Below are 25,171 nucleotides of genomic sequence, written 5' to 3'. Positions count from 1 at the left end.
CCATCGGACCAACAGGGATAGTAATGGTACCTTCAACCCCTGGATTTGTTGTGAGGACTAAATGAGTTAACACTTATAAGGTGTTTAAGTCCTACCACACAGTAGGTACTCAATAATTGTTAGCTATCAGTCTTCCCCATGTTAGGCAGCATTTCCTCTTTTGCAGACATAAATGATATAAAGGATAGACAGAATAATTGTTTTATTTAATGCATAGCAACTTAACAAGAATAAATTTAGTAATTCTGCATATTAGAAACTAGAGAATAAAAAAAATCAGCTATAATTTTTTCCTTCCTCATGGATATATGATTTTCTTGATCTACTGAAAATGTATCATATAAAATTATTTCCAAAGCAAAATAACTACCAGAAAAAAAAATGCAGTATCTCCCTTATAAACATTTTTTTTAAAAGAAAGTCTTTCTTATTTCGTAAGAATGATGAGAATTGAAATAAAGTATTTGTACAAATTGGTAGTCTGCTAATTTGGTAGACTGCATGTGGAATCATTACTTCTGGCTGGGGATTTTAAGCTCCATGAAGGTAGGGATTTTATTTATTTTGAATATAAATGTATCTTTAGCAGCTAAAATAATCTAGTACCTAGTAGGCATTCAACAAACATTTGTTGAATGAATAATTAAAATATTTCCAGGACTTAGTATAATTGTTGGATAAGCCTAATGATACAAAAATTTAAATCAGGTTATATGAATGATTTCTTTTACTGAGAGGTATGCATCAGTTATAGTTAGGATAATTACTAATGTGTCTAACCTTAAATCAAATCTCAGATTTTTTTTAAAACAACATGTAAACACATGAAAATCAAAGGGAAATCAGATCTATATTTTTATTTCTCTTTTCTTTAATTTTATTTTTTCTATGCATATATTGAGAGTTAAATTGAAATATGTAAATTAGAATTTTGACAGGTATCACTCACCTTCACTCTCACACCATTCTAGAAATGCAAGGACTTGAGCATTACCCTGACACAACATATACTCTTCTGTTAATAAAGGAGCCACTGATGACAAAGTGACAATTGCATGCAGTTGTAATTCTTCATACTGTGCCGCAGACCATTCAATTATTTTGTGTTTCTCAGGCTTGTTAACATAGGTAAACAAAGCCAAGATAACTTTGCCATCAATTAATAGCTATAAGGAAGAGCAAAAAGCACTTTGTTAGAAACATAATTAAAACAACTTTAATCTAAGAAAATTAAAGATTTCCAGTGTGATGTTTTATTAGGAATTTTTAAAAATTTCCTTCCTAAAGATCCCAACCTACAGTAAGTACCAAAAACAAAACAAAACAAAACCAAAAACGACAACCAGTTGGCTATGATCCCCTTATCTCGGATATGCACTCTCTAGCTGACAATAATATAAATAAGTGTTAATTTTTTTGTCTATGCTTATATATATAATTTAACTCCTGCTCATGATCAAACCACAAGAGCAGAATATTTGGGGCAAATAAAATGCTGGCATTTCTCTCTTCCCTTCAGTTTTTGAAAAAGAAACTGTATACTATAAAAATATCTGTATACTATAAAAATATCAATTTTTCCAAAATAATGACTGTGGCTAATTTTATTTTTCAAAGATTTTATTTATTTATTTGACAGAGAGAGAGAGACACAGCAAGAGAGGGAACACAAGCCGGGGCAGTGGGAGTGGGAGAGGGAGAAGCAAGCTTCCCGGTGAGCAGGGAGCCTCATGCAGGGCTTGATCCCAAGACCCTGGGATTATGACCTGAGCAGAAGGCAGACGCTTAACGACTGAGCCACGTGGGCGCCCCATCTGTGGCTAATTTTTAAGCACTTGCAACAGAACTTATACAAATATTCTAGTCAACCAATGCCACTCAGGTCACAAGCCATATTTATAATTACATGCCTAGAATTTTAAAATTGTACTGAATCCATGATTTCAATAAAATAGAAAAATGCATAGCTATTATAATATGACAATGTAGTTAATATTATGGCTGATTCTGATTGATGCTTACATATGGTTCACAAGATAGCAGCAGACAATGTGCCATCTTCTATTCAATTTTCTTTTCATTTGGCATTATTTTATAAAGACTTTCTCACAATAACATCTATGAACTTCTCTAAATTTTCTACTAGTCCACTGGGAATGAACACAAGATTTAGAATTGAGAAAGCAGGAATAAGAACAACAGCTAGTTCTAGCATTACTATAAATGTTAAGTGGATAATGTTTTCAAAATACTCCATGAACTACAAATAACAGTACACATATTCATCATCACTACAATTACTGGGCCACAAACATATGACATAAAAAAAATTAGTTGATTCCACCTCTCACATAGTGCTTTAACAAGCTCACCATAGTTTTTATGCCATTTGACTCTATTGTCAACTAAAGTGGTTTATAAACTGTGGTGTGTACATTTTGTCTCCATAGAGATTTTAATAGTTATATAATACTTCACTGTACTAATAAAACCATATTTTATGTAATGATATTCTATTTGGCATTTCCGAAAATACATTTAGATTCTATAGAGTATATATTTTTGATGTAAATAATAAAGTTGTAACTGTAAAGACAATTTTTTCTTCTCTGAGCATATTTTAGTGCATATATATGTGTGTGTTCCTCAAAGTGGTATTACCAAAAAAATTCTGAGCTCCTTTAACTCTCATAATAATTCCATGAGATAGGTGTTATCCTCATTTTGAAATTAAGATATCTGGGATTGGGGGACCTGGGTGGCTCAGTTGGTTAAGCATCTGCCTTCAGCTCAGGTCATGATCCCAGGGCTCCCTGCTCAGCAGGGAGCCAGCTTCTCCCTCTCTCTTGGCCTGCTGCTCTCCCTGCTTGTGCTCTCTCTCTCAAATAAATAAACAAAATCTTAAAAAAAAAAAAAGATATCTGGGATTTACAGAAACTAAACAGCCTATTCAGGATCACATTGCTGAAAAATGACAGCACTACCTTCTGCCTGACTAAAGCCTTAACCATAATATGGTCAGAGGTAGACTATTAGGCTGGATGGGCCTATATGGATTTTTTTTCATTTTATGTTTTCTTATTCAGGAGATCTAAATACATAAAAAATTCTCTAAGATTCTCCTGCCTTTTTTTGTTTATGTGGTTTAAATTTGGTGAATTCACTGTTTATTAACAGATAAGCAAAAGAAATTTTGAGAAGATGAAATTCTGGCCAATAAGAGTTACTTTCTATGGTAAACGTATGGGTTAATGAAAGAATTGTCATCATGACTTTAAAAAAGTTATACTACAAAGTGAGACACTTTAGTTATTTTTTACCTGTATAGTAGGTAAATCTTTACATAAGATCACAATTATATTGAATAGCAATTTCTTCAATTCAAAATCTTCATAGGAATTAGAAAGCTTAAGACCTTTTACCAAAGGATTTTGACTTTTAACTGTGAGAGGGGGAAAAAAAATAAGATAAAGTAAAAGCTAAAATAATGTATAAGACTCATCAAGATAATTATAGGTTGAAAGTTTTATGGTTTTTACCTTCATTAAAAGTTGCAAATAGTATCAAATCCTTGGTAAAGCCACATTCCTAATATAAATACACAGAAGGATAATTTAATTAGATGGAAATTACAGATGCCAAATTTACCTAATATTTATCAGATTCCCCTTGTCATTCATTTGAATTTATAAAGTACTAATAATAGAAAGGGATGAAAGCAGGAAACGTATAGCCCAATAAACTTGTAATTAATATAAACTTCTGTTGGTTTTAAGAAGTATTTTTACAGTATTCTACGAATCTTATAAGATGCTGTTTAAAATTTGGTAATTACCCAAAATGTATTAAGACTACAAATTACTTATCTAATTCATTATCTATACCTCTAAGTGACAAAATAAGGGTGAAAGATATTTTCGACAGCTTTTCTTCCTAAACAACCCCCCCTTCCCACCTTGACCCCGACCACTCTCATGTGAAAAGTTTCGTCAAGAGATAACATAACAGTTCCTACTTAACCTGAAAAGCCCTGAAGAATAACCAGAATTCCAAACATTTCAGCATGAGAGAACCTATTCCTGCCAGAGATATCCTAATTGGACTTTTTAATTAGGGAGAGTTTACAGGGGCAGACCCCTAGGCTTTTGAGCTTGCAGTGTTATGGTGCTACTGCTTTAGGATCCATATGTCTTCTTTAAATGTGAAGATGTTATTTGACTCATAAAACTCACCTGAATGTTTGCAAGGATGCTAATGAGAATTTATTAACTAACTGGAAACCAGGGGCTTCCAAAGAAACATGGGTTTATCCAAACATTGCAGCCTTGACCAGAAAGCTAGGTAGGATTGTTGCCCCCATTTACGCATATAAATTCTATGACTGTTCTTTGTTGGGATCATTTGATAACCAATAATCATTTGATAATCACTTGATAACCATTGGGGTTGAGGACTTCATTCCCAAATTTCCTTTAAATACAACTTAGAAAGTTTGTGGCTATGTGAATATCATTGCCAAAGATCTCCACTCTGGGATGTCAATCATTCAGTGATTTTTACATTATAAAATATGGGGAGGCTCAGCTTCTAGGATGGCAGAGTAGCTTCTATAAGAAACCTTCCTACAGGTAACAACTGTAAACTCTGAACAAAATATAAAAACAACTGTCTTGTGACCAAAACCAAGTAGATACTGTAGGGGAGTCAGAACTTTGAAGAAGGAGATGGTACTGCATGAGTCTCCCTTTTTTAAAAAATGGCTTTTAGATTGAAGCCAGGCCCTAGTCTACACCATGTGTGGATGCTACAACTCAGGATAAAGCTGTTATCTTAGTGGTTTGAACACTCAGAGGGCAGAGGTAATCTCAGGGCAACTATTGCTCCTGGAAAGTGAAGGGAGAAATCCCATAAGGGAGAGAGCAGCGGAAAGGGAACTTCAACTTCCGTGTATAAACTGCCAAGTCTCTGGCTAATGCCTGAATCATGCCAGGGCAGGGACTACTCAAGCATCCTAGGTAAGGTTAAAAGAAATGAACTGAGATTTGACCTGCCATTCACCGTAGGGATGAGGAGCCCAAACTAAATGCCTGTTAATACAAAAGAATAAGTATTTTTCAGAAGAGTACACCAGAATCCATGGTAAAGATGCTCATATTAAACAGAAAGACAAGAACTCTCAGCAGAGAAATAGAAACTATAAAAAGGAAATAAAAATTCAAAAATTGAAAAAGACAACATCTGAAATAAAAAGGCACTGGATAGGATTAATAACAGAATGAAGATGACAGGGAAAACAAGTCAGTGAATTTAGATATATAGACCAATACAAATGATCAAATCTGAAGTATAGAGAGAAAAATGACTGAAAAAAGTGAACAGAGCCTCACGACAAACATGCATGTAATCTGAATTACAGAAGAGGGGAAACAGAGAATGGGGCTGATAAAATATTTGAAGAACAATGACAAAAATCCTCCAAATTTAGTCAATTTACATACTCAGGAAGTTCTATGAATGAATCTCAAGCAGGATAAATACAAAGAAAATCACATCTCGGCACATCATAGTAAAACTGCTGAAAACCAAAGATAGAGTGAAAATCTTGAAAAATAGCCACAAAGCAAAGTGATACATTGTCCATGGGGAAACAACTTGAAATAATACTTCTGATCAGAAACATGAGGCCAGGAGACAGTGGAACAATGGCTTCAAAGTGCCAAAAGATAAAAATGTTCAACTTAGAATTCTATATTCTATGAACACAGACCTCAATAATTAAGCTGAATTAAAGATATTTTCAGATAAAAGAAATTAAGAAAATTTGTTGCCAGCAGCCAGCAGATCTGCATCATAAGAAATGGGAAAGGAAATTCTTTAGGTGAAAGAGAGATGATACCAGATATAAACTCGTTATCATCAGCAAGGAAAGAAATACATCATAAATGGTAAATATGTAAGCGAATTATAAAATATGAAAGAGAATCTCAAGTTTCCAAAAGGTTGTAAAGAACTGGCAGAACTACTGGGGACCATAATGACATTATAACATAACTTGCTATCACAACAAAGTTCATAAATTTTACAACGTTGTTTAGGACTCCTTCCCCCCACACCAAATTTATCAAATTTGATTGTTCCACAATCAAAATTAATGCAGCTTGACTCATACTTACGATCATTGGTGCTCCGGGATTTTGAGCTATAATTGTAGTGATTACTAATATATCATTTCTAAGCTGACGATCGTAATGACTAAAACCTCTCATAAACAGATTTTTAAATACTTCCTTCAAAGCCCTAGAAAGTAAAATCAGATCTTTAAAACCATATTTCCATACAAATGCTACTTAAGTGTCTATCAACAAAATCCCGTTTTTTATATTATACTATTCATTTCAAAGTATTTCTGATCTTTTCTACATTTCCAAATATGCCATAGGATTCAAGTCTGTATCAGATAAGAATCCATCAATCCAAATCTATACCTGTGGGCAAAGTGACTGCTCTAAAGTAAAGATAATTCATATCATTTTCCTTTTTAAACTACTTAAAGGTTTTTCTTTAAGATTAAAAAGTCCTACCTTCTTACCAAGCCTTATCAAGCCTTTCATGTTATGGTCCCTGCTAACACTGTTAGCTTCATCTTTCACGATTCTATTTTCTGCTCCCAATATATTGAGTATCTTCCAGTTTTTTATTTTGCTAAGTTCTATTTTCACTTCTGTTCCTCTGTCTAGGATGCTCTCTGAATGCAAAACTCTTCTGTGTTGTCAGTTTGTATTTATCATTCAGATACCAAATTAGTGTTCATCAGGTTCATCATTTTTTTTTAAGATTTTATTTTTTTAAGTAATCTCTAAACCCAGGGTGGGGCTTGAACTCACAACACTGAGATTAAGAGTCGCATGCTCTACAGATTGAGCCAGCCAGGTGCCCCTTATTTGCCCTTCTTATAGTAGTACCCTTATTTTTATTTAGACATTTACTCTTTTGGTCTTGCGAAGTTGCCTTCAACTTCCTTTTAGCCAGAGCATTTCTCTGTCACTAGTAGTTCTTTCTGGGATGGCATATGGCCATCCTAGACCACTCAGGATCAACAGAGACTCAATTCAAAGAATTTTCTTTGGCCTTTCAGAAGAGGAAGTCTTCTCTTCTGCTTGATTTGGGGTTGTAATTACATGAACCTAAACTTCCTTTAGGTCTCACCATGTGGAGCTAGGGAATAAAGCTAACACCGTGGAAGACTGTAGAGGGATGATGAAGGTCACATCCTGTTATTTGCTGAGCACATGAAACCAGTTTTATCCTTGACCTTGTAGTTATATAAGCCCATAAGTATCCTATGTGGTTTAAATCAGTTGGGTTGGGTGTGTGCTGAATCGCTCTTTTCTAGACAACATGTAGCACCTGTGATAGTCTCTTTCATAGCATTTAGTTGCCTGTTTACTTGTCCATCTTCTAACATAATGCAAATTCCTTGGAAGCAGAGATCATGTCTGCATTGTTTTCGTTTGTATTTCTACGGCCTAGTACTGAAGTTGGCACAGAGCAGACAATAATTATTTGATGAATAAATGAATAAGTAACTTAAAGGCTCGCTTATATTTTATTGCTAATGTTTATTGCAATATCCAGAAGAGAGTATTTAAAAATAAGTTATTGAATGAACAAACGAAATAGTTCTTTTAAATGTCTAATTTATTTTATACTTCTTCAAAGACATAATTTAGTTTTGTTAACAAGCTACTTTAAAAGCTTTCCAAATAGAAAAAAATGGCTTGCTATTGCACAGATGCATTCCTACCACAGCATAAAAATGATGTCCGGAAACAGTCATTACATGACTCAAAAGCCTAACTGAAAACAAATTCAAACAAAGACGTTAGTTATGTTATTGGTTATCATTTTAAGGTTAAAAAACATTCCTACCTAACCATTTACTTACAGCAAACATTCCAAGTTACTAAGCTGTTGTATGATTTCTTCTTTTGGAGATTTTTCCAATAAATTCCAAAGTATTTCTGATGAACGAAACAGAAGCTGTCCAGAGGGATCTGGGTCATTGAGGTGAGCACAGATTCCACTGGCTGCTTGTGCTTTCATCATTAAAGTGCAATTAACTTCTGAAAATTAAAAATTATTTACATTGTACAGTCTTGACACCATTAAACAGAAACAAAAATAGTTCAGAAAGAAGTATTTAAATTTAATAATATACAAACCAGAAGTTGAGAGATGTTGCAGAGCTTTAAGTACCCAAAGTTTCTCAACAAGTTGATTTTCAAGTAAGGCCAATGATTGGACCATTGTTTTTGCCAATCCTCCGACCTCAGCCATCTTAATCTTGTATGATGAACTTGCTTGCTGGTAACCTAACAACAATTAGTTAATAAATATGTTAAGTTACCTCACATAGTAATCATCTATGTTCAGACAAAGGAATGAATAATATTATTAAACAACAGCAATAACAACTTTAAAAAAAAGTATGGCATTTTACAGTGGTATTGAACAGGGATAAGCAAAATTTTTTCTTTTTACTTTTAAGGATTTTATTTATTTATTTGACAGAGAGACAGCGAGAGAGGGAACACAAGCAGGGGGAGTGGGAGAGGGAGAAGCAGGCTTCCCGCTGAGCAAGGAGCCAAATGATGCAGACTCGATCCTGGGACTTCAGGATCATGACTTGAGCTGAAGGCAGACGCCCAACAACTGAGCCACCCAGGTGCCCCTGGGCAAAATTTTTCTATAAAAGGCCAGGTAATGAGTCAACTCAAAAATTTAAAATTAAATTTAATATATATATTATATATATAATATAATGACGTATGTCCTCCTTATAAAGGTCAAGGATTTAATTATTTCTTTGGAGTCTTCCAGCAGAATAGACAATATCTAAAGAATAACTGGGCAGAGTCATCATAAACGTTTTCCAAGAATATTGACTCATCAAGACACCTGGCTCAAGGGCATATTGGAGACACCTATTGTTTCTGGGAGCCTGAGAAGACAGGTGCACCTGACCATAATCCTCAATAAAAACCACAGGCCCCAAGCAAGGACAAGACTCACTCTTCTTTCCTTTCTGAGTCTTCCGGACACTCTGTCCATATCTACACTCTCTCTATGTCTTCGGTAATCTCTGCTCTCATTTCCACTTGGCTTGTGTTTGATTCCTATCCTGCACAGAGCCAACGACCCTTTTGGTTGGTCCAGTGGGAACCCCTCTGGGTCCTCGGACCTAGCCAGCCTGCATCAATCCCACTGTGTCTTTCCAAGTTCAAAGAGAATGAGAAAGAATATTATTTTACAGACATTAGTTATTACTAAAAGATCATTGAAAACTTCACCTGTAATATGCTTCTTTGGTGGTTCTGCATGATAAAAGTCAACAATACACTTACAAATTTGTATCCTCAATTCAGAATTTGGTATTTTCATTAATTCACCTGCCAGAAAGAGAAATGACTGCTATTTAATAACATTGTCATGTTTACTTGCAAATTTAAATGTGTTAGTAATATGATTAAAAATATCCTCACTAGAAGTTCAAACTGGACCATGTAATTTTATACATGCATTCATGCATACGTGAAATATCTTGGACCTATCCTTATAATATTTGGCCCCTCAATCAACTCAGTCTCTCCTTCCCGGGAAGAAAGGAAGAAAATATGGTTAATAACATAAATAATGGAACCAGACTGTTTAAGATTAAATACTGGCTCTGCCACTTACTACCTATGTGAGCTTGTGTCTTACTTTTCTCATCTATAAAATGTGTATAACGATAGTTACTACTTTAAAGATTGCTGTGGGAATTAATATGATAAAAAGCTGAGAATAACATTTGGCATATAGTAAGTTACTATTATTATTCTGGCAAGATATGGGTTAGCATTTTTCTCTTTAACTAGAGAATCAGTAATTTGTTGCCTCTAATAATGCATCCTTTGCTTAGAGAAGTTCCAAGTGAGCTCTGCTTTTCAATTTGCAGACAGACTGGAAAACTGAGTTTCTAGGCAATCTTTGCCCTACATATAATAGTATCATGTTCAAGTTATCTTGGTGGAGATGAAGGATTGGGAAGGTTCCTTTTCAGGTCTATCTATATTACTTCTGAACTGGCTTCAGCCTGTACTTCAAACTGGATTGTTCTTGCTCTGATGAACTACAAGTTATGATCCCTAAGAGAATCTGAAAATGATCTGTGGGATTCTGGAACTATTCCATGTCCTCTGCATGACGGGGATGACTGGAGTTGGGAGAATCAGCTTCAGGGTTGAACCAGATGTGAGTGGATTCCGTGAGGGAAACAGATAATGAGGTGTTCCTGAAACACTCCTGTTTTGCATTAGGATTTGCATAATGTTCTGGAAATGATCAGTGAGTGGGGATGCAAATGGACAGAAGGAGGAAGCACATAGGAAAATCTCACCCTTGCTTTAGGAGAATCTATCTGCAAAAGATACCACTAAAAAAAAGAAGAAGAAAAGAAGACAGTTTCAAGATGATTCCCTTAATTTTTTTTTGAACACTTCCTCTGATGTTGAAAAAAATCACTATGTTTTGGAAAAATTTATTCAATAGGAACAACTAAAATTTTCCAACAAAACTAAACAAATGTTCAAGTTTATGGGAAATTCTAAGGTTTCTCATCTGCTTCTCTACCCTTTTAGTTCTTTTAAGTTTAAATCATTTCTCACAGTTTCCTGTTTCATAATCTCAGGACAGAGTACCAACTTTTTCCCTCATACATTTCCAAAATCCTACTCTTGAATCAGAAATAACTATTGCTTGAAAGAAAAAGTAATATGATTTAATACTACATAGTAGAAACTGGAAGTTATTAGTAAAAATGAACAGCTTTGTTCAACCCTTTAAAATCTATACAATTATTTTAGTTTAAACTCATGTTTCCAGCTATTAAAAAACAAGGGACAGAACAGTAGCACTGGCAGTCAACAATCAGTGAAGGGAGCTCATTTTAAGCTAAGAGTTCATACTTCCTTCAAGTGTTTGAAGGCAGGCAAGCAGTTATTCAGCAAAGAGCAGACTGACACAGTAAGAAAGAGCCATGTATTTATCATACAAATGCCTACCAATACTCTTAGAGAAAACATTTAAAAATAATAAGGGTAACAGAGGCATTTTTTAATGTTATCAACCAAACCTACATCTTTTATCTGTTAATATTATGATTAATGACCATTCATGATAATGGGTTGGCTTCCCTGTGTAAATTTCGATGATAGAGATTCACAGAATTAAAGTTTCCTGTTAGTTCCCAACCTGGTTGTTCCTTGTGGTCACCTTATCTAACTCCCCATGTTTATTCTAATTTCCTTGATGCCTTTATCCACTCTAGGCCATAATAATTTCTCCCAGAATATCTACTGTTAAGACTATGAAACTTATTTAGATATAAAAGGATTAATGTCTCCCTATTTTATGATTTTATTTAAAATTTTAGATTATTTAATGAATAATTTGGATCTCAGTGATTCTAGCAATTAAATTTTAGCAATTATTAGAGTTTAATTTGAAAACATTTTTGTGATTATTGAGAGGTACATATACTTCAGATTTACAAAAAAGTTAAATATTTCAACAAACTAAATAACATCAAGACAAATAAGCATCTGCCAGTCCTTCAATTAAGTAACACAGAATCTTGTTGGTATCATAAAACGGCTCAGTGGAAAACAATACAAAAATTATCATCAAGCACACTATGATTAATTCCCAATCGGAAACAAGAAAAGGACCTACATTTGAAAGAGTACTCTAAAACTTAGTGACTAAGACATTTCTTTCTTGTCAGGAGGGCCTGTCATATGCTACACCCCTCGATCTTGAAGAAATCTTAACTTACCCAGAAGTGCGATTGAATTAGCAGTATCTTCAGCATATGTTATTTCATCTGATACTTTCTTTTTCAAAAATGGCAAGCTTCAATAAGAATGAAGAATGCAGGAGTTATGTTTAACGAAGTCCTTAATTGAACCATCATTGGCAAAGTAGGGGATAATCCTTTCTAAAGAATTAAATGAGGATAATATCCTATTCTGTAGCCCTGGCAGAATTGGCAACTATCAAAAAATTTTTGTGTTTCTAACTGACCAAATAGAAGATAGAATAGGTTTATGAAAATGAAGAGAGATGAACATAAAAGGCAAGGGTTAAGAAAGCCATCTTGCAACACTGTATAAATAAAAAATTTAAGAATTTATATTAATTATATAAAAACATAACAAATATTAATGATATTAGAATTATACTTCACCGCTACTATAACCAAAGTTACTTGAAAATAATTTATTTAAAAATCATAAAAGACAGGGCATTCAAACCTAGGTCATTAGTCTAAATGTCAAAGGAGAAAAAAATTATTTCTTAAATACAAAATATGAACTATTTTGGTATTTCATGAGTTCAAAATTTGAACCTCATATGCTATATAAAAGTATAATATATCCTCTCTATAGGACTTTTAATTCAAGTTTTTCAAGAAAAAATTTCAAGATATTTCAAGGGCAAGCTATGAAAGGAAAATTTTATAAATGCCACAGAGGTTCATTTTTTAGTGTTTATTAGAATTTTTCATTTGAAACCAATAACTTATTGTTATCCAGCTCAAGCTGGATCTCTAAAGTGAAGAACTCTAAAATTACTTCTTGTCCTCAAACTTCCTTTTCTACCAGAGGAAATAATCTATAAGATAAAGCACTAGAAGAGTTTCCCCCTCAAAAGGTTATAAAAATAATATGCATTATACTTCTGATGTAGCGAGAAAACATATTACATAGAAGCCAAAACAGAAAGGCTAGGTTTTATTTTTTATTTTCAATGTTTTTATCCCCCAAAATTGTCTTGAGAAGGGGATCAAGTGAGGGTGAGGTGTGGAGAAATACATAGGATGAAAACAGAAATTAGGAAAGGAGAAAAAAATTAAATAATGTGAATAATTATGAAATCTGAGGGAAAGTAAAGAGTGTAATTCAAAAGTCTTGTCATTTTATGTGAGGAAACATTCAATCACAGCTTTCACAGAGAACCAATTCTTGGTGGAGCTCTTCACTGGCATTGCTCAAAGTAATGCTTATAGGCCTGGTATTCTAGGACTTGCAGAACCTTGAAATTTGAAATAACAATATAATCTCACATCAATATAATAATAATTTCCAATTAGTACATAAAATTTCCTTGAAAGCACCAGAGCAGTAGTTTATTTCTTTATTTTTCACAGTCTGTATTAAAAAGTAAGCCCTGGTAAAGGCATTCAATAAATTATTTTTTATGATTTTGTTCAGATATCAAAAAAAATGAAGTGTATATAGTTATAAAATTTTTAAATGTTATTGCTACTAAGAGTAAGAGTTGAAACTCCCATGTATACATACTACCATGTATACATACTACTACTACTACTATTTGTATACTAAAAGAAACATGCTATTTAAAAAGTTAAATTGGTAGAAAGATTTAGAAGGTTAAATTTATGGAAAGGTTTATTCCTACTTTAAGAAATCTCCTCTACAATACTATATTGAAAACTAAAAATGGATATTTTAATGTATATCTGGATTAGCTACTGTGTGGCAGCAAACAAGCTGAAGATACTACTAGTTCCCCCAAATGGTTGGAGAAACAATAATATGGGGGACAGGATATATTAATCTTATAATGCTGACCTCTAATTTACATTTTAAAAATTATATTTATGTAATTTACATTTACATAAACAAATTTAAAATTGGTTTTATAATGCTCACCTCTAATTTACATAAAAATATATACCAGAAATGACTGGTGATATTTTATTCTTCATTCAAATTTGAAAAATCAATAAAAATCAATAAAACATGACTCAGAAATTAATATATCTTGGAGAGTCAAATTTTCTAAAAAGAGAAAAAAACTAGACAAAATATTTAGCAGTGTTCATAAATTTTCTCAAAAATTCTCTAAAAAGTCACAATTTCTTGCTTTCACCTTACATTTATTGCTCTCTTGAGAACAACATATTATGACAAAACATTTTAATATACTTACAGTTTAATCTTTTGTGGCTATCTCAGACTACAATAAAAGTGACTACCTTTGAAATATCAACTGGAATCAAGTGATCAAGTGAAGTTTTCTGAGTTACCTCTTTACTATACCATACTGCATATCTTTGTAATACAAAATAAAACATAATAAAATACTGCATGCTAATGTAAATTAAAGAAAAGAGACTTACCCACATAATTTTAGGATATTTAATGCAGATTCTATAAAGTGGGGCTGGTTTTCAATTTTTTCTGCACACAGATTCAAAATTTTAAATATTTGTGCTAAATCCCTTAGGGGCTTTAATACTTTTAGTTAAGAAATAAAATTAAGATTAATATTTATTAGCATAGTTTTATAGATTTCTGTCAAGAAAATCTATAGAATTCCATCTGTTTTGTTAAATGTGGTTGACAATGTTTTAATTATACTAATTTTGAACTGTAAATAGGAAAACTTAGAACCATATTTTTTTCAGGAACATTATTTAATTTTTGTCTCAGTAGCCTCTTATTCAAAATATTGTTTTCTCTTCTCACCACATCTTTAGAATTTGATTACTAACTATTATACCATGGATTCAGCTGATCAATAACTATTGACAATAAGTAATAAAACATTGAAAACAGTTAATGACTCACTTTTATCCTTCATCTTTTCCCCACTCACACACAAAACATACACTGCTCCAGAATAAACAACCCAACCCTACCTTTTCTTTATTTTATTAATGTTATTCAGATGCATTTTCTTGCTTTTAAGGTATAAGTTGAGATTTTATTTCATTTAAAACTAGTATAAAAGCAGAATTTACTTCTTCTAAATCTTGAAGTAACAGCACTTTTTATCTATTTAAAAAACTCAAGTGGTACATAAACAAATTTCATGGATATTCTTTTAAAGCCAAGGAAACATGATAGTTGTGACATACTTCTGTGGTTGAGTCCTATCACTTCTAGTCTCTTTCTAGGATCTTCTTAGGAAAAGATGGGAAAGCTGGATATATTGGAAGTACAAACCTCTGTACCTATGGAAGTGACCAAGATACTTCTCTTATTTTTGCTTTATGTTTTATCATATATAAAGGCAGTCTATGAAAGGCCTTCAGAGATAGAGCCATTTGGGGGCACCTTGCCGGCTCACTCGGTTAACCAAGTCTGACTCTTGATCTCTATCTCAGGGTTGTAAGTTCAAGCCCTAGTGTGGAGCCTACTTTAAAAAAAAAAAAAATAGAGCCATTTGCCCCCAACTCTCTAACTTGAAGAAGAAAAAAATGATGGAGGTGTTGAGGTATCCGGATAAGACAGGGAAAGAAATCACTTGCTAGTAGACTTTTTTGGCTACCAGTAAATAATGCTTGATATCAACAAGCCCTCAGGTAACTGATGGACTCAACAAATCCATATAAAAGGAGGCTAAAATCAGGCAAGAAAAGAATTAAAATAAAATTTTAAGGCACATTTCCCTGAATGGGAGGCTTAAGATGTTTGAAACACTGAAACAAGCTAATATTAGAGACTTACATCTTTAGACAATTTTTGGAGGTTGTGGAGATCACTACTACTGAAGGGGTGCTCTATGGACCACTGCCAGTTCTGAAATTCCGTTAACCAGTCTGTGGTAAGATGACTACAGAAGGTGAGAGTTTCCTGTGACAACTGTATTGCCTTCTGTAATAGCTAATACATGCAAAGCTTATAACAATAACAACAACAACCTAACAATAAACTGGTTCTTGAGCACAGACAGTTCTGAGTTGCACTGGTTTCCATATATTCCAATCAGGTGATATATACAATGGGGATAACATATTTATATAATATTTTACTGGTTATCAAGCACTTGCATATACATTATCTCATCTAGTCTTCCTAGCAACCTCATGGGGTGCTGTTATCCCCATTTTATAAGGGTGGAGAAGTTAAGAAGTTTATCAAAATTACAACTAATCAAGTATATTGGTAGAAATAAGACTTTGACTTGGCCCTCCTAACTATATCCACTGTCTCTCTGAGTCTATAAAAACTGCCATTATCTGCACAGAATTAAGTACATTAATCTGTTTTTTCAATTTTATATTCTGAAAAACAAAAAGTATAATTCTGTGAAAAACACAAAATGTTAGATACTTTCTGTGGTAGACAGAATAATGGCCTGCCCAAAGATGATCACATCCCAAGTCCCAGGACTTGTGAATATATTACCTTACATGGCAAAGGGACTTTTCACATGTGATTAAATTAAAAATCTTGAGATGGGAAAGTTATCCCAGATTATCCACATAGGCCCACAGTAATCAGAGGGATCTTACCTGGGAAAAAGAGAGGCAGGAGAGGATCAGAGAAGATGGGATCACAGAAACAGAGGTGAGAGTGGTGCTACTTTGAGGAAGGGGCCATGAGCCAAGGAATACTGACCACCTTAGAAGCTGGGAAGAGCAAGGATGGGCATCCACCTCGAGAGCATTCAGAAGGAAACCAGCCCCGCCAACATCTTGACTTTAGCCCAGTGACGCTGATTTCGGATTTCTGACTTCCAGAACCGTAAGATAAAAGCTTTAAGCTGTTTTATGGCACTAAGTTTGTGGTAATTTGTTACAGCAGCAAGAGGAAAATAATATATTTTCTAATAAAAATTCTCTCATTTCAGGATAAATGAAACAAACATACATATATATGTAAAGGATACAAATCCATTCTGATAACACTGCACCAGTTTCTTGACAGATTTAAGTTGTTTTTCTTCTAAATCATCCTAAAACAAGTTATCTATTTTAGTTCTTTTGTGCTGTTAAATCTGTTGAGATTTTTAAAATTTTAATATAAAAAGTAGACATTAAATTTATCAAATAATTCTTAAATTACTATATTATAATGTAAGCATTATGTTTCCCGAAACAGTGAGGGTAAAAATAAACATATTTAAATTTGATTAGGCAACTGAAAATAAAACTAAGTTAATATAAAAGCAGCATTTGTTTTCTTTTTCTTTTTTTTTTTTTAAAGATTTTATTTATTTATTTGACAGAGAGACACAGTGAGAGAGGGAATACAAGCAGGAGGAGTGGGAGAGGGAGGAGCAGGCTTCCTGCAGAGCAGGGAGACCGATGTGGGGCTCGATCCCAGGACCCTGGGACCATGTCCTGAGCCAAGGGTAGACACTTAACGACTGAGCCACCCAGGCGCCCCAGTAGCATTTGTTTTCAGAAATAATATTAACAATACTTGAATTTGCTGAGCATTTTTCTATGCCATGCACCATATATATACTATAGATACATGTTATTTCATTAATTTTTAAAACAACCCTATTAGGAAGGTGCCATTACTATCTCTCTTTTCCAGAATAGGAAACTCAAGCAAAACACTCATTTGTCCAAAATCAGCTAGCTGATAAGTGGTGGTGTTAGAAGTCAGATTTGGCAATCTGTCTGCAGAAATTGTATTTTTAACCTCTAAATTATGCCCAGTATACTGGCACAAACATCTTCAGCCAGTTAAAACAAAACAAAAATCAATACAGTGATGTGTTTGTTTACATAACTGAATCACTCTGTCCTTTTAAAGTTTTTAAATCCTTCATGAGAAGCTGTGGCATTTTTTTATACTTTTTTTTGTTTTGGTCTACCCTTATTTAACAACTAGTAGGAGCTCTATGTGGTTGAGTTTTCTTTTTTTAAAATGCAGATATATTCAAAATTAAAAATAACTTTTACAACAAACACAGCCAGCAAGAAAAAAAAGCTTTTTTTCTATGTTAAAATGTAGAAACTAAAAAATGTTAAGATAATAAGTAAATTTTTGTGCCTACTAATCCCTAGACATTGTTTGGTTTTGATTGGCTCTACCAAGATCAACACATTTCCCACATATTAAAAGTATGCAATCTTCATCCTGTAGTAATTTTATACTTTGTGTTGGCTTTTGAGTACTCTGTGGATTCTTGGGGTAATGCCAGGAGAGTGTGGTGTGTGAGCATGCATTAAATGCATTTATTATCTTTTCTCCCAATGCCTAAACTCTCCACTTTGAATCTTATACCTGAAATAATTTCATTTCCATTTCCGTATAAGATTCTTCTCAAAATAGATTACTTATGAGTATGTATGAGTATGTATGTATGTGTGTATATATATCTCCAGATTTCATATCAGAAAATTTTAAGTAGTACATCATGATATGCTTTTTCTACCCTTGCTCCCCACATCCTACTTGGTAATTAATAAATAAGTTAATAAAGCAATTAACAAAGGCTACAAGAGTCTTCCTCTACTCTTTGGATACCTTCTGTTTATATCCACCATTGATTTGTCCATCCCACAAAACCAAATGTAATCTCCTCCTCCAGCCTCCCTACCAGGTTAAATACATTCATTATACATTCATAAATACATTCTTATTTAAACAGTCCTTGAATATAAGACACTTACTAGTTGAAACCTTTTCAACAAAAAGAAAGAAACAAGACTTATTTTGGGGGAATACATGTTACCTTTCAGGGAAATCATAGTTTATAAGTGATATAGCAGAGAAATGTTCTCTCAAAGCTTACTTTATCAGTCTCTTCAAGGAGGTTGCTGACACGATGTAGGTCCATGGTCTTGAAAGCACCCTAAAAGCACACACAACTCTTAGAATTTGTGTCATGAGAATCAAGAAATCACATCAAACACTATTTTTATATGATATCCCTTGGCAACTTAAAAATATCTTACAGAAAAAGATAGGGGAAGGGGATGATGGAGGGATGGACAAGATGGGTGAAGGGGAGTGAGAGATATAGACTTCCAGTTATGGAAAGAATATCATAGGGATGAAAGGTACCGACAGCACAGGAAATATAGTCAATGGCATGTAATAGTGTCTGGTGACAGATGGGAGCTACACTTGTGGTGAACACAGAGTTACTATAGATTTGTAGAATGACTATGTTGTACATCTGAATCTAATGTAACATTATGTGTCAACTATACTTCAATTAAAAAAAAAGGGGGGAGAGATTTTAGGGAGCAAGATGGCGGAGGAGTAGGAGACCTGGATTTCGTCTGGTCTCAGGAATTCAGCTGAATAGGGATCAAACCATTCTGAACACCTACGAACTCAACAGGAGATCGAAGAGGAGAGTAGCAACAACTCTCTGAACAGAGAAGCGACCACTTACTGGAAGGTAGGACGTGCGGAGAAGTGAATCCGAGGCGATATTCGGGAGGATAGACGGCGGGGGAGGGGGGCCTCCGTCGGCCACTTCTGGCAAGTGATAGAGCCGCGGAGCACAAAATCGGACCTTTTAGAAGTCGGCTCCGCTGAGGGACGTCGCTGCAGTGGCTAAGCGGGGGGTGGAACCCTCGCGGGACAGTGTGGTCTCAGGACCCTCGGGGTCACAGAAAGACCGGGGGAGCCTGAGTGTGCCAGAGCTCCCAGGTATCGGAGTGGGGAAGCCGGCTGCAGAGACGGAGCCAAGGCGCGGGCTCTCAGCTTGGGGTGGCCATAAACTGTGATCCGCGGCCCAGTCGGGCCACTGCTCCTGCAGCAGGGACCCAACAAGCAGCAGAGCCGGGGAGACTCCCCTTCCTTCCCGGGGAGGAGCGGCGCGGGAACGCACCGCAGGGATCTGCTGGGTTTGGAGACTCCACACGGGGTCAGGTGCCAGAGATACAAACGCTCAGTCACAGGCCGGGTGAACACGGAGTGCGGCCGGAGACCGGGGACAAGGGAGTGACTGCTTTTCTCTGGGGGCGCACTGAGGAGCGGGGCCCCGAGTTCTCAACTCCTCCGGGTGGAGATTGGAAGGCCACCATTTTTGCCCTGGTCCTCCAAGGCTGTACGGAGAGCTTGCAGGGAACAAAAGCTCCTGAGATCAAACCCGAGCAGCTTGCTTAGCATGGACCAACAAGGGCGGGGCAATTCAGCCTCCGGCAAAGACATTTGGAAACCACAGCAACAGGCCCCTCCCCCAGAAGATCAGCACGAACAGCCAGCAAGCCAAGACCAAGTTTACCGATCAAGGAGAACGGGAGAACTCCAGCGCTAGGGGAATACTGCACATAGAATTCATGGCTTTCTTTTACCATGATTCATTAGTTCACCAAAGTTAATTTTTGTTAACTGTTTTTTTTTTCTTTTTCTTTTTCCCTTTTTCAACCAACATCAATCTCTTTTTAAAAAAAAAAATTTTTTTATTTTTCATTTTTAGAGTCATATTTTATCCCTTCATAGTAGTTACCCTTATTTTTGGCATATATATGTAAGTTGTTCTCTCTTTAAAATTTTGAGATACAGTTTCTTCTAACAGATCAAAATATACCCTAAATCACTAGTGTATGGTTCTGTTCTAGTCTCCTGCCTAAACACATTCTCTCCCTTTTTTCTTTTTTTTTTTTAAATCTTCTTTCTTTTTTCAAACAACTTCTTATCTTATCAAGTCCTTTTATAAAATCTTTTATACTTTTCATCTTTACAGTCATCTTCTATCCCTTCATTGTATCAACCCTTATTTGTACATATATGTCTTTCTTCCTTTAAAATTTTAGGAGGCACTTTTTTCTAACAGACCAAAATACGCCCAAAATCTAGTGTGTGGCACTGATCTATGCACTAGCCTGATCATATTTGATGACATTCTGCTTTTTTTGTATTGTTCTGTTTTTGTTTTTATCTTTTTTTTTCTCTCTCTTTCTTTTTTCTTTCTTTCCCTTTCTTTTCTCCTGGTTTCAGGTCTTTTCTGATTTGTATACAGTATATTTGCTGGGGACGTTGTAAACCTGTTAGCATTTTGTTCTCTCATTCATCTATTCTCCTCTGGACAAAATGACAAGACGAAAAAAATCACCTCAGCAAAAAGAACAAGAGGTAGTACCGTCAGCCAGGGACCTACTCAATACGGACATTAGTACGATGTCGGACCTAGAGTTCAGAATCATGACTTTAAAGATACTAGCTGGGCTTGAAAAAAGCGTGGAAGTTATTAGAGAAACCCTTTCTGGAGAAATAAAAGAACTAAAATCTAACCAAGTCGAAATCAAAAAGGCTATTGATGACGTGCAATCAAAAATGGGGGCACTAACTGCTAGGAAAAATGAGGCAGAAGAGAGAATCAGTGATATAGAAGACCAAATGATGGAAAGTAAAGAGGCTGAGAAAAAGAGGGAGAAACAACTACAGGAACACGAGGGCAGAATTCGAGAGATAAGTGATTCGATAAGACGAACCAACATTAGAATAATTGGGATCCCAGAAGAAGAAGAAAGAGAGAGAGGGGCAGAAGGTATATTGGAGCAAATAATAGCAGAGAACTTCCCTAATGTGAGGAAGGAAACAGGCATCAAAATCCAGGAGGCACAGAGAACCCCTCTCAAAATCAGTAAAAATAGGTCAACACCCTGACATCTAATAGTAAAACTTACGAGTCTCACAGACAAAGAGAAAATCCTGGAAGCAGCTCGGGAGAAGAGATATGTAACCTACAATGGTAGAAATATTAGATTGGCAACAGACCTATCCACAGAGACCTGGCAGACCAGAAAGGACTGGCATGAGATCTTCAAAGCTCTAAACGAGAAAAATACGCAGCCAAGAATACTATATCCAGCTAGGCTGTCATTGAAAATAGAAGGAGAGATAAAAAGCTTCCAGAACAAACAAAAACTAAAGGAATTTGCAAACACGAAACCAGCCCTCCAAGAAATATTGAAAGAGGTCCTCTAAGCAAAGAGAGAGCCTAAAAGCAGCATAGATCAGAAAGGAACACAGACAACATACAGTAACAGTCACCTTACAGGCAATACAATGGCAGTAAATTCATACCTTTCAATAGTTACCCTGAATGTAAATGGGCTCAATGCCCCAATCAAAAGACACAGGCTATCAGATTGGATTGAAAAACAAGACCCATCCATATGCTGTCTGCAAGAGACTCATTTTAGACCCAAAGACACCCCCAGATTGAAAGTGAGGGGGTGGAAAACCATTTACCATGCTAATGGACACCAAAAGAAAGCTGGGGTGGCAATCCTTATATCAGACAAACTAGATTTTAAAACAAAGACTGTAATAAGAGAGGAGGAAGGACACTATATCCTACTTAAAGGGTCTATCCAACAAGAAGATGTAACAATTGTAAATATCTATGCCCCGAACATGGGAGCAGCCAATTATATAAGGCAATTAATAACAAAAGCAAAGAAACACATTGACAACAATACAATAATAGTGGGGGACTTTAACACCCCCCTGACTGAAATGGACAGATCATCAAAGCAAAAGATCAACAAGGAAATAAAGACCTTAAAGGACACACTGGACCAAATGGACTTCACAGCCATATTCAGAACATTCCATCCCAAAGCAACGGAATACATATTCTTCTCTAGTGCCCATGGAACATTCTCCAGAATTGATCACATCCTAGGTCACAAATCAGGTCTCAACCGGTACCAAAAGATTGGGATCATTCCCTGCATATTTTCAGACCACAATGCTTTGAAACTAGAACTCAATCACAAGAGGAAAGTCGGAAAGAACTCAAATACATGGAGGCTAAAGAGCATCCTACTAAAGAATGAATGGGTCAACCAGGAAATTAAAGAAGAATTAAAGAAATTCATGGAAACCAATGAAAATGAAAACACAACTGTCCAAAATCTTTGGGATACAGCAAAGGCAGTCCTGAGAGGAAAGTATATAGCAATACAAGCCTTTCTCAAGAAACAAGAAAGGTCTCAAATACACAATTTAACCCTACACCTAAAGGAGCTGGAGAAAGAGCAGCAAATAAAGCCTAAACCCAGCAGGAGAAGAGAAATAATAAAGATCAGAGCAGAAATCAATGAAATAGAAACCAAAAGAACAGGAGAACAGATCAACGAAACTAGGAGCTTGTTCTTTGAAAGAATTAACAAGATTGATAAACCCCTGGCCAGACTGATCAAAAAGAAAAGAGAAATGACCCAAATCAACAAAATCATGAATGAAAGAGGAGAGATCACAACCAACACCAAAGAAATACAAACAATTATAAGAACATATTATGAGCAACTCTATGCCAGCAAATTAGATAACCTGGAAGAAATGGGTGCATTCCTAGAGATGTATCAACTACCAAAACTGAACAGACCTATAACCATTAAGGAAATGGAAGCAGTCATCAAAAATCTCCCAACAAACAAAAGCCCAGGGCCAGATGGCTTCCCAGGGGAATTCTATCAGACATTTAAAGAAGAATTAATACGTATAGTCCTGAAACTGTTCCAAAAAATAGAAATGGAAGGAAAACTTCCAAATTCATTTTATGTGGCCACCATTACCTTGATCCCAAAACCAGACAAAGATCCCATCAAAAAGGAGAATTACAGACCAATATCCTTGATGAACATGGATGCAAAAATTCTCACCAAAATACTAGCCAATAGGATCCAACAGTACATTAAAAGGATTATTCACCACGACCAAGTGGGATTTATCCCTGGGCTGCAAGGCTGGTTCAACATCCGCAAATCAATCAACGTGATACAATACATTAACAAAAGAAAGAACAAGAATCATATGATCCTCTCAATAGATGCAGAAAAAGCATTTGACAAAGTACAGCATCCTTTCTTGATCAAAACTCTTCAAAGTATAGAGATAGAGGGTACATACCTCAATATCATAAAAGCCATCTATGAAAAACCTACAGCGAATATCATTCTCAATGGGGAGAAGCTGAGAGCTTTTCCCCTAAGGTCAGGAACGCGGCAGGGATGTCCACTCTCACCACTGCTATTCAACATAGTATTAGAAGTCCTAGCCACAGCAATCAGACAACAAAAAGAAATCAAAGGCATCCAAATTGGCAAAGAGGAAGTCAAACTCTCACTCTTTGCAGATGATATGATACTTTATGTGGAAAACCCAAAAGACTCCACCCCAAAACTGCTAGAACTCATACAGGAATTCAGTCAAGTAGCAGGCTATAAAATCAATGCACAGAAATCAGTGGCATTCCTATACACCAACAACAAGACAGAAGAGAGACAAATCAAGGAGTCGATCCCATTCACAATTGCACCCAAAAGCATAAGATACCTAGGAATAAATTTAACCAAAGAGGCAAAGGATCTGTACTCAGAAAACTATAAAATACTCATGAAAGAAATTGAAGAAGACACAAAGAAATGGAAAAACATTCCATGCTCATGGATTGGAAGAACCAACATTGTGAAGATGTCAATGCTACCTAGAGCAATCTACACATTCAATGCAATCCCCATCAAAATACCATCCACTTTTTTCAAATAAATGGAACAAATAATCCTAAAATTTGTATGGAACCAGAAGAGACCCCATATAGCCAGAGGAATATTGAAAAAGAAAAGCAAAGCTGGCGGCATCACAATTCCGGACCTCCAGCTCTATTACAAAGCTGTCATCATCAAGACAGTATGGTACTGGCACAAAAACAGACACATAGATCAATGGAACAGAATCGAAAGCCCAGAAATGGACCCTCAACTCTATGGTCAACTTATCTTTGACAAAGCAGGAAGGAATGTCCCATGGAAAAAAGACAGTCTCTTTAACAAATGGTGTTGGGAAAATTGGACAGCCACATGCAGAAGAATGAAACTGGACCATTTCCTTACACCACACACAAAAATAGACTCCAAATGGTTGAAAGACCTAAACGTGAGACAGGAGTCCATCCAAATCCTAAAGGAGAACACAGGTAGCAACCTCTTCGACCTCAGCCGCAGAACTTCTTCCTAGAAACATCACCAAAGGCACAGGAAGCCAGGGCAAAAATGAACTATTGGGATTTCATCAAGATCAAAATCTTTTGCACAGCAAAAGAAACAGTCCACAAAACCAAAAGACAACCGACAGAATGGGAGAAAATATTTGCAAATGACATATCAGATAAAGGGCTAGTATCCAAAATCTATAAAGAACTTATCAAACTCAACACCCAAAGAACAAATAATCCAATCAAGAAATGGGCAGAAGACACGAACAGACATTTTTCCAAAGAAGACATCCAAATGGCCAACAGGCACATGAAAAAGTGCTCAACATCGCTCGGCATCAGGGAAATCCAAATCAAAACCTCAATGAGATACCACCTCACACCCGTCAGAATGGCT

The 25,171-nt window shown here is 35.5% G+C and overlaps 1 protein-coding gene across 2 annotated transcripts in view; it reads right to left on the bottom strand.

Moving 5' to 3' along the window:
* The window catches only part of CFAP69 (cilia and flagella associated protein 69), a 62,123-nt gene that overhangs the window by 22,084 nt on the left and 14,868 nt on the right, over window positions 1-25,171 (bottom strand). For both annotated transcript variants that reach the window (XM_073898775.1, XM_025873261.2), the window contains exons 2-12: window positions 18,607-18,666; window positions 16,744-16,809; window positions 14,246-14,355; window positions 11,876-11,952; window positions 9,351-9,449; window positions 8,223-8,372; window positions 7,946-8,123; window positions 6,174-6,297; window positions 3,540-3,588; window positions 3,321-3,442; window positions 950-1,166 (exon numbers count right to left, since the gene is read on the bottom strand). In XM_073898775.1, the coding sequence (XP_073754876.1) occupies window positions 950-1,166; window positions 3,321-3,442; window positions 3,540-3,588; window positions 6,174-6,297; window positions 7,946-8,123; window positions 8,223-8,372; window positions 9,351-9,449; window positions 11,876-11,952; window positions 14,246-14,355; window positions 16,744-16,809; window positions 18,607-18,666 (1,252 nt within the window). The remainder of the gene's footprint in view (window positions 1-949; window positions 1,167-3,320; window positions 3,443-3,539; window positions 3,589-6,173; window positions 6,298-7,945; window positions 8,124-8,222; window positions 8,373-9,350; window positions 9,450-11,875; window positions 11,953-14,245; window positions 14,356-16,743; window positions 16,810-18,606; window positions 18,667-25,171) is intronic.

This window comes from Callorhinus ursinus, unplaced genomic scaffold, assembly GCF_003265705.2.
Source record: "Callorhinus ursinus isolate GAN/ISIS: 27379988/994484 unplaced genomic scaffold, GSC_fseal_2.0 scaffold12, whole genome shotgun sequence".
NCBI lineage: Eukaryota > Metazoa > Chordata > Mammalia > Carnivora > Otariidae > Callorhinus > Callorhinus ursinus.
The sequence above is the reverse complement of the archived record's forward strand: the minus strand, read 5'-3'. Positions and strand labels throughout refer to the sequence as shown.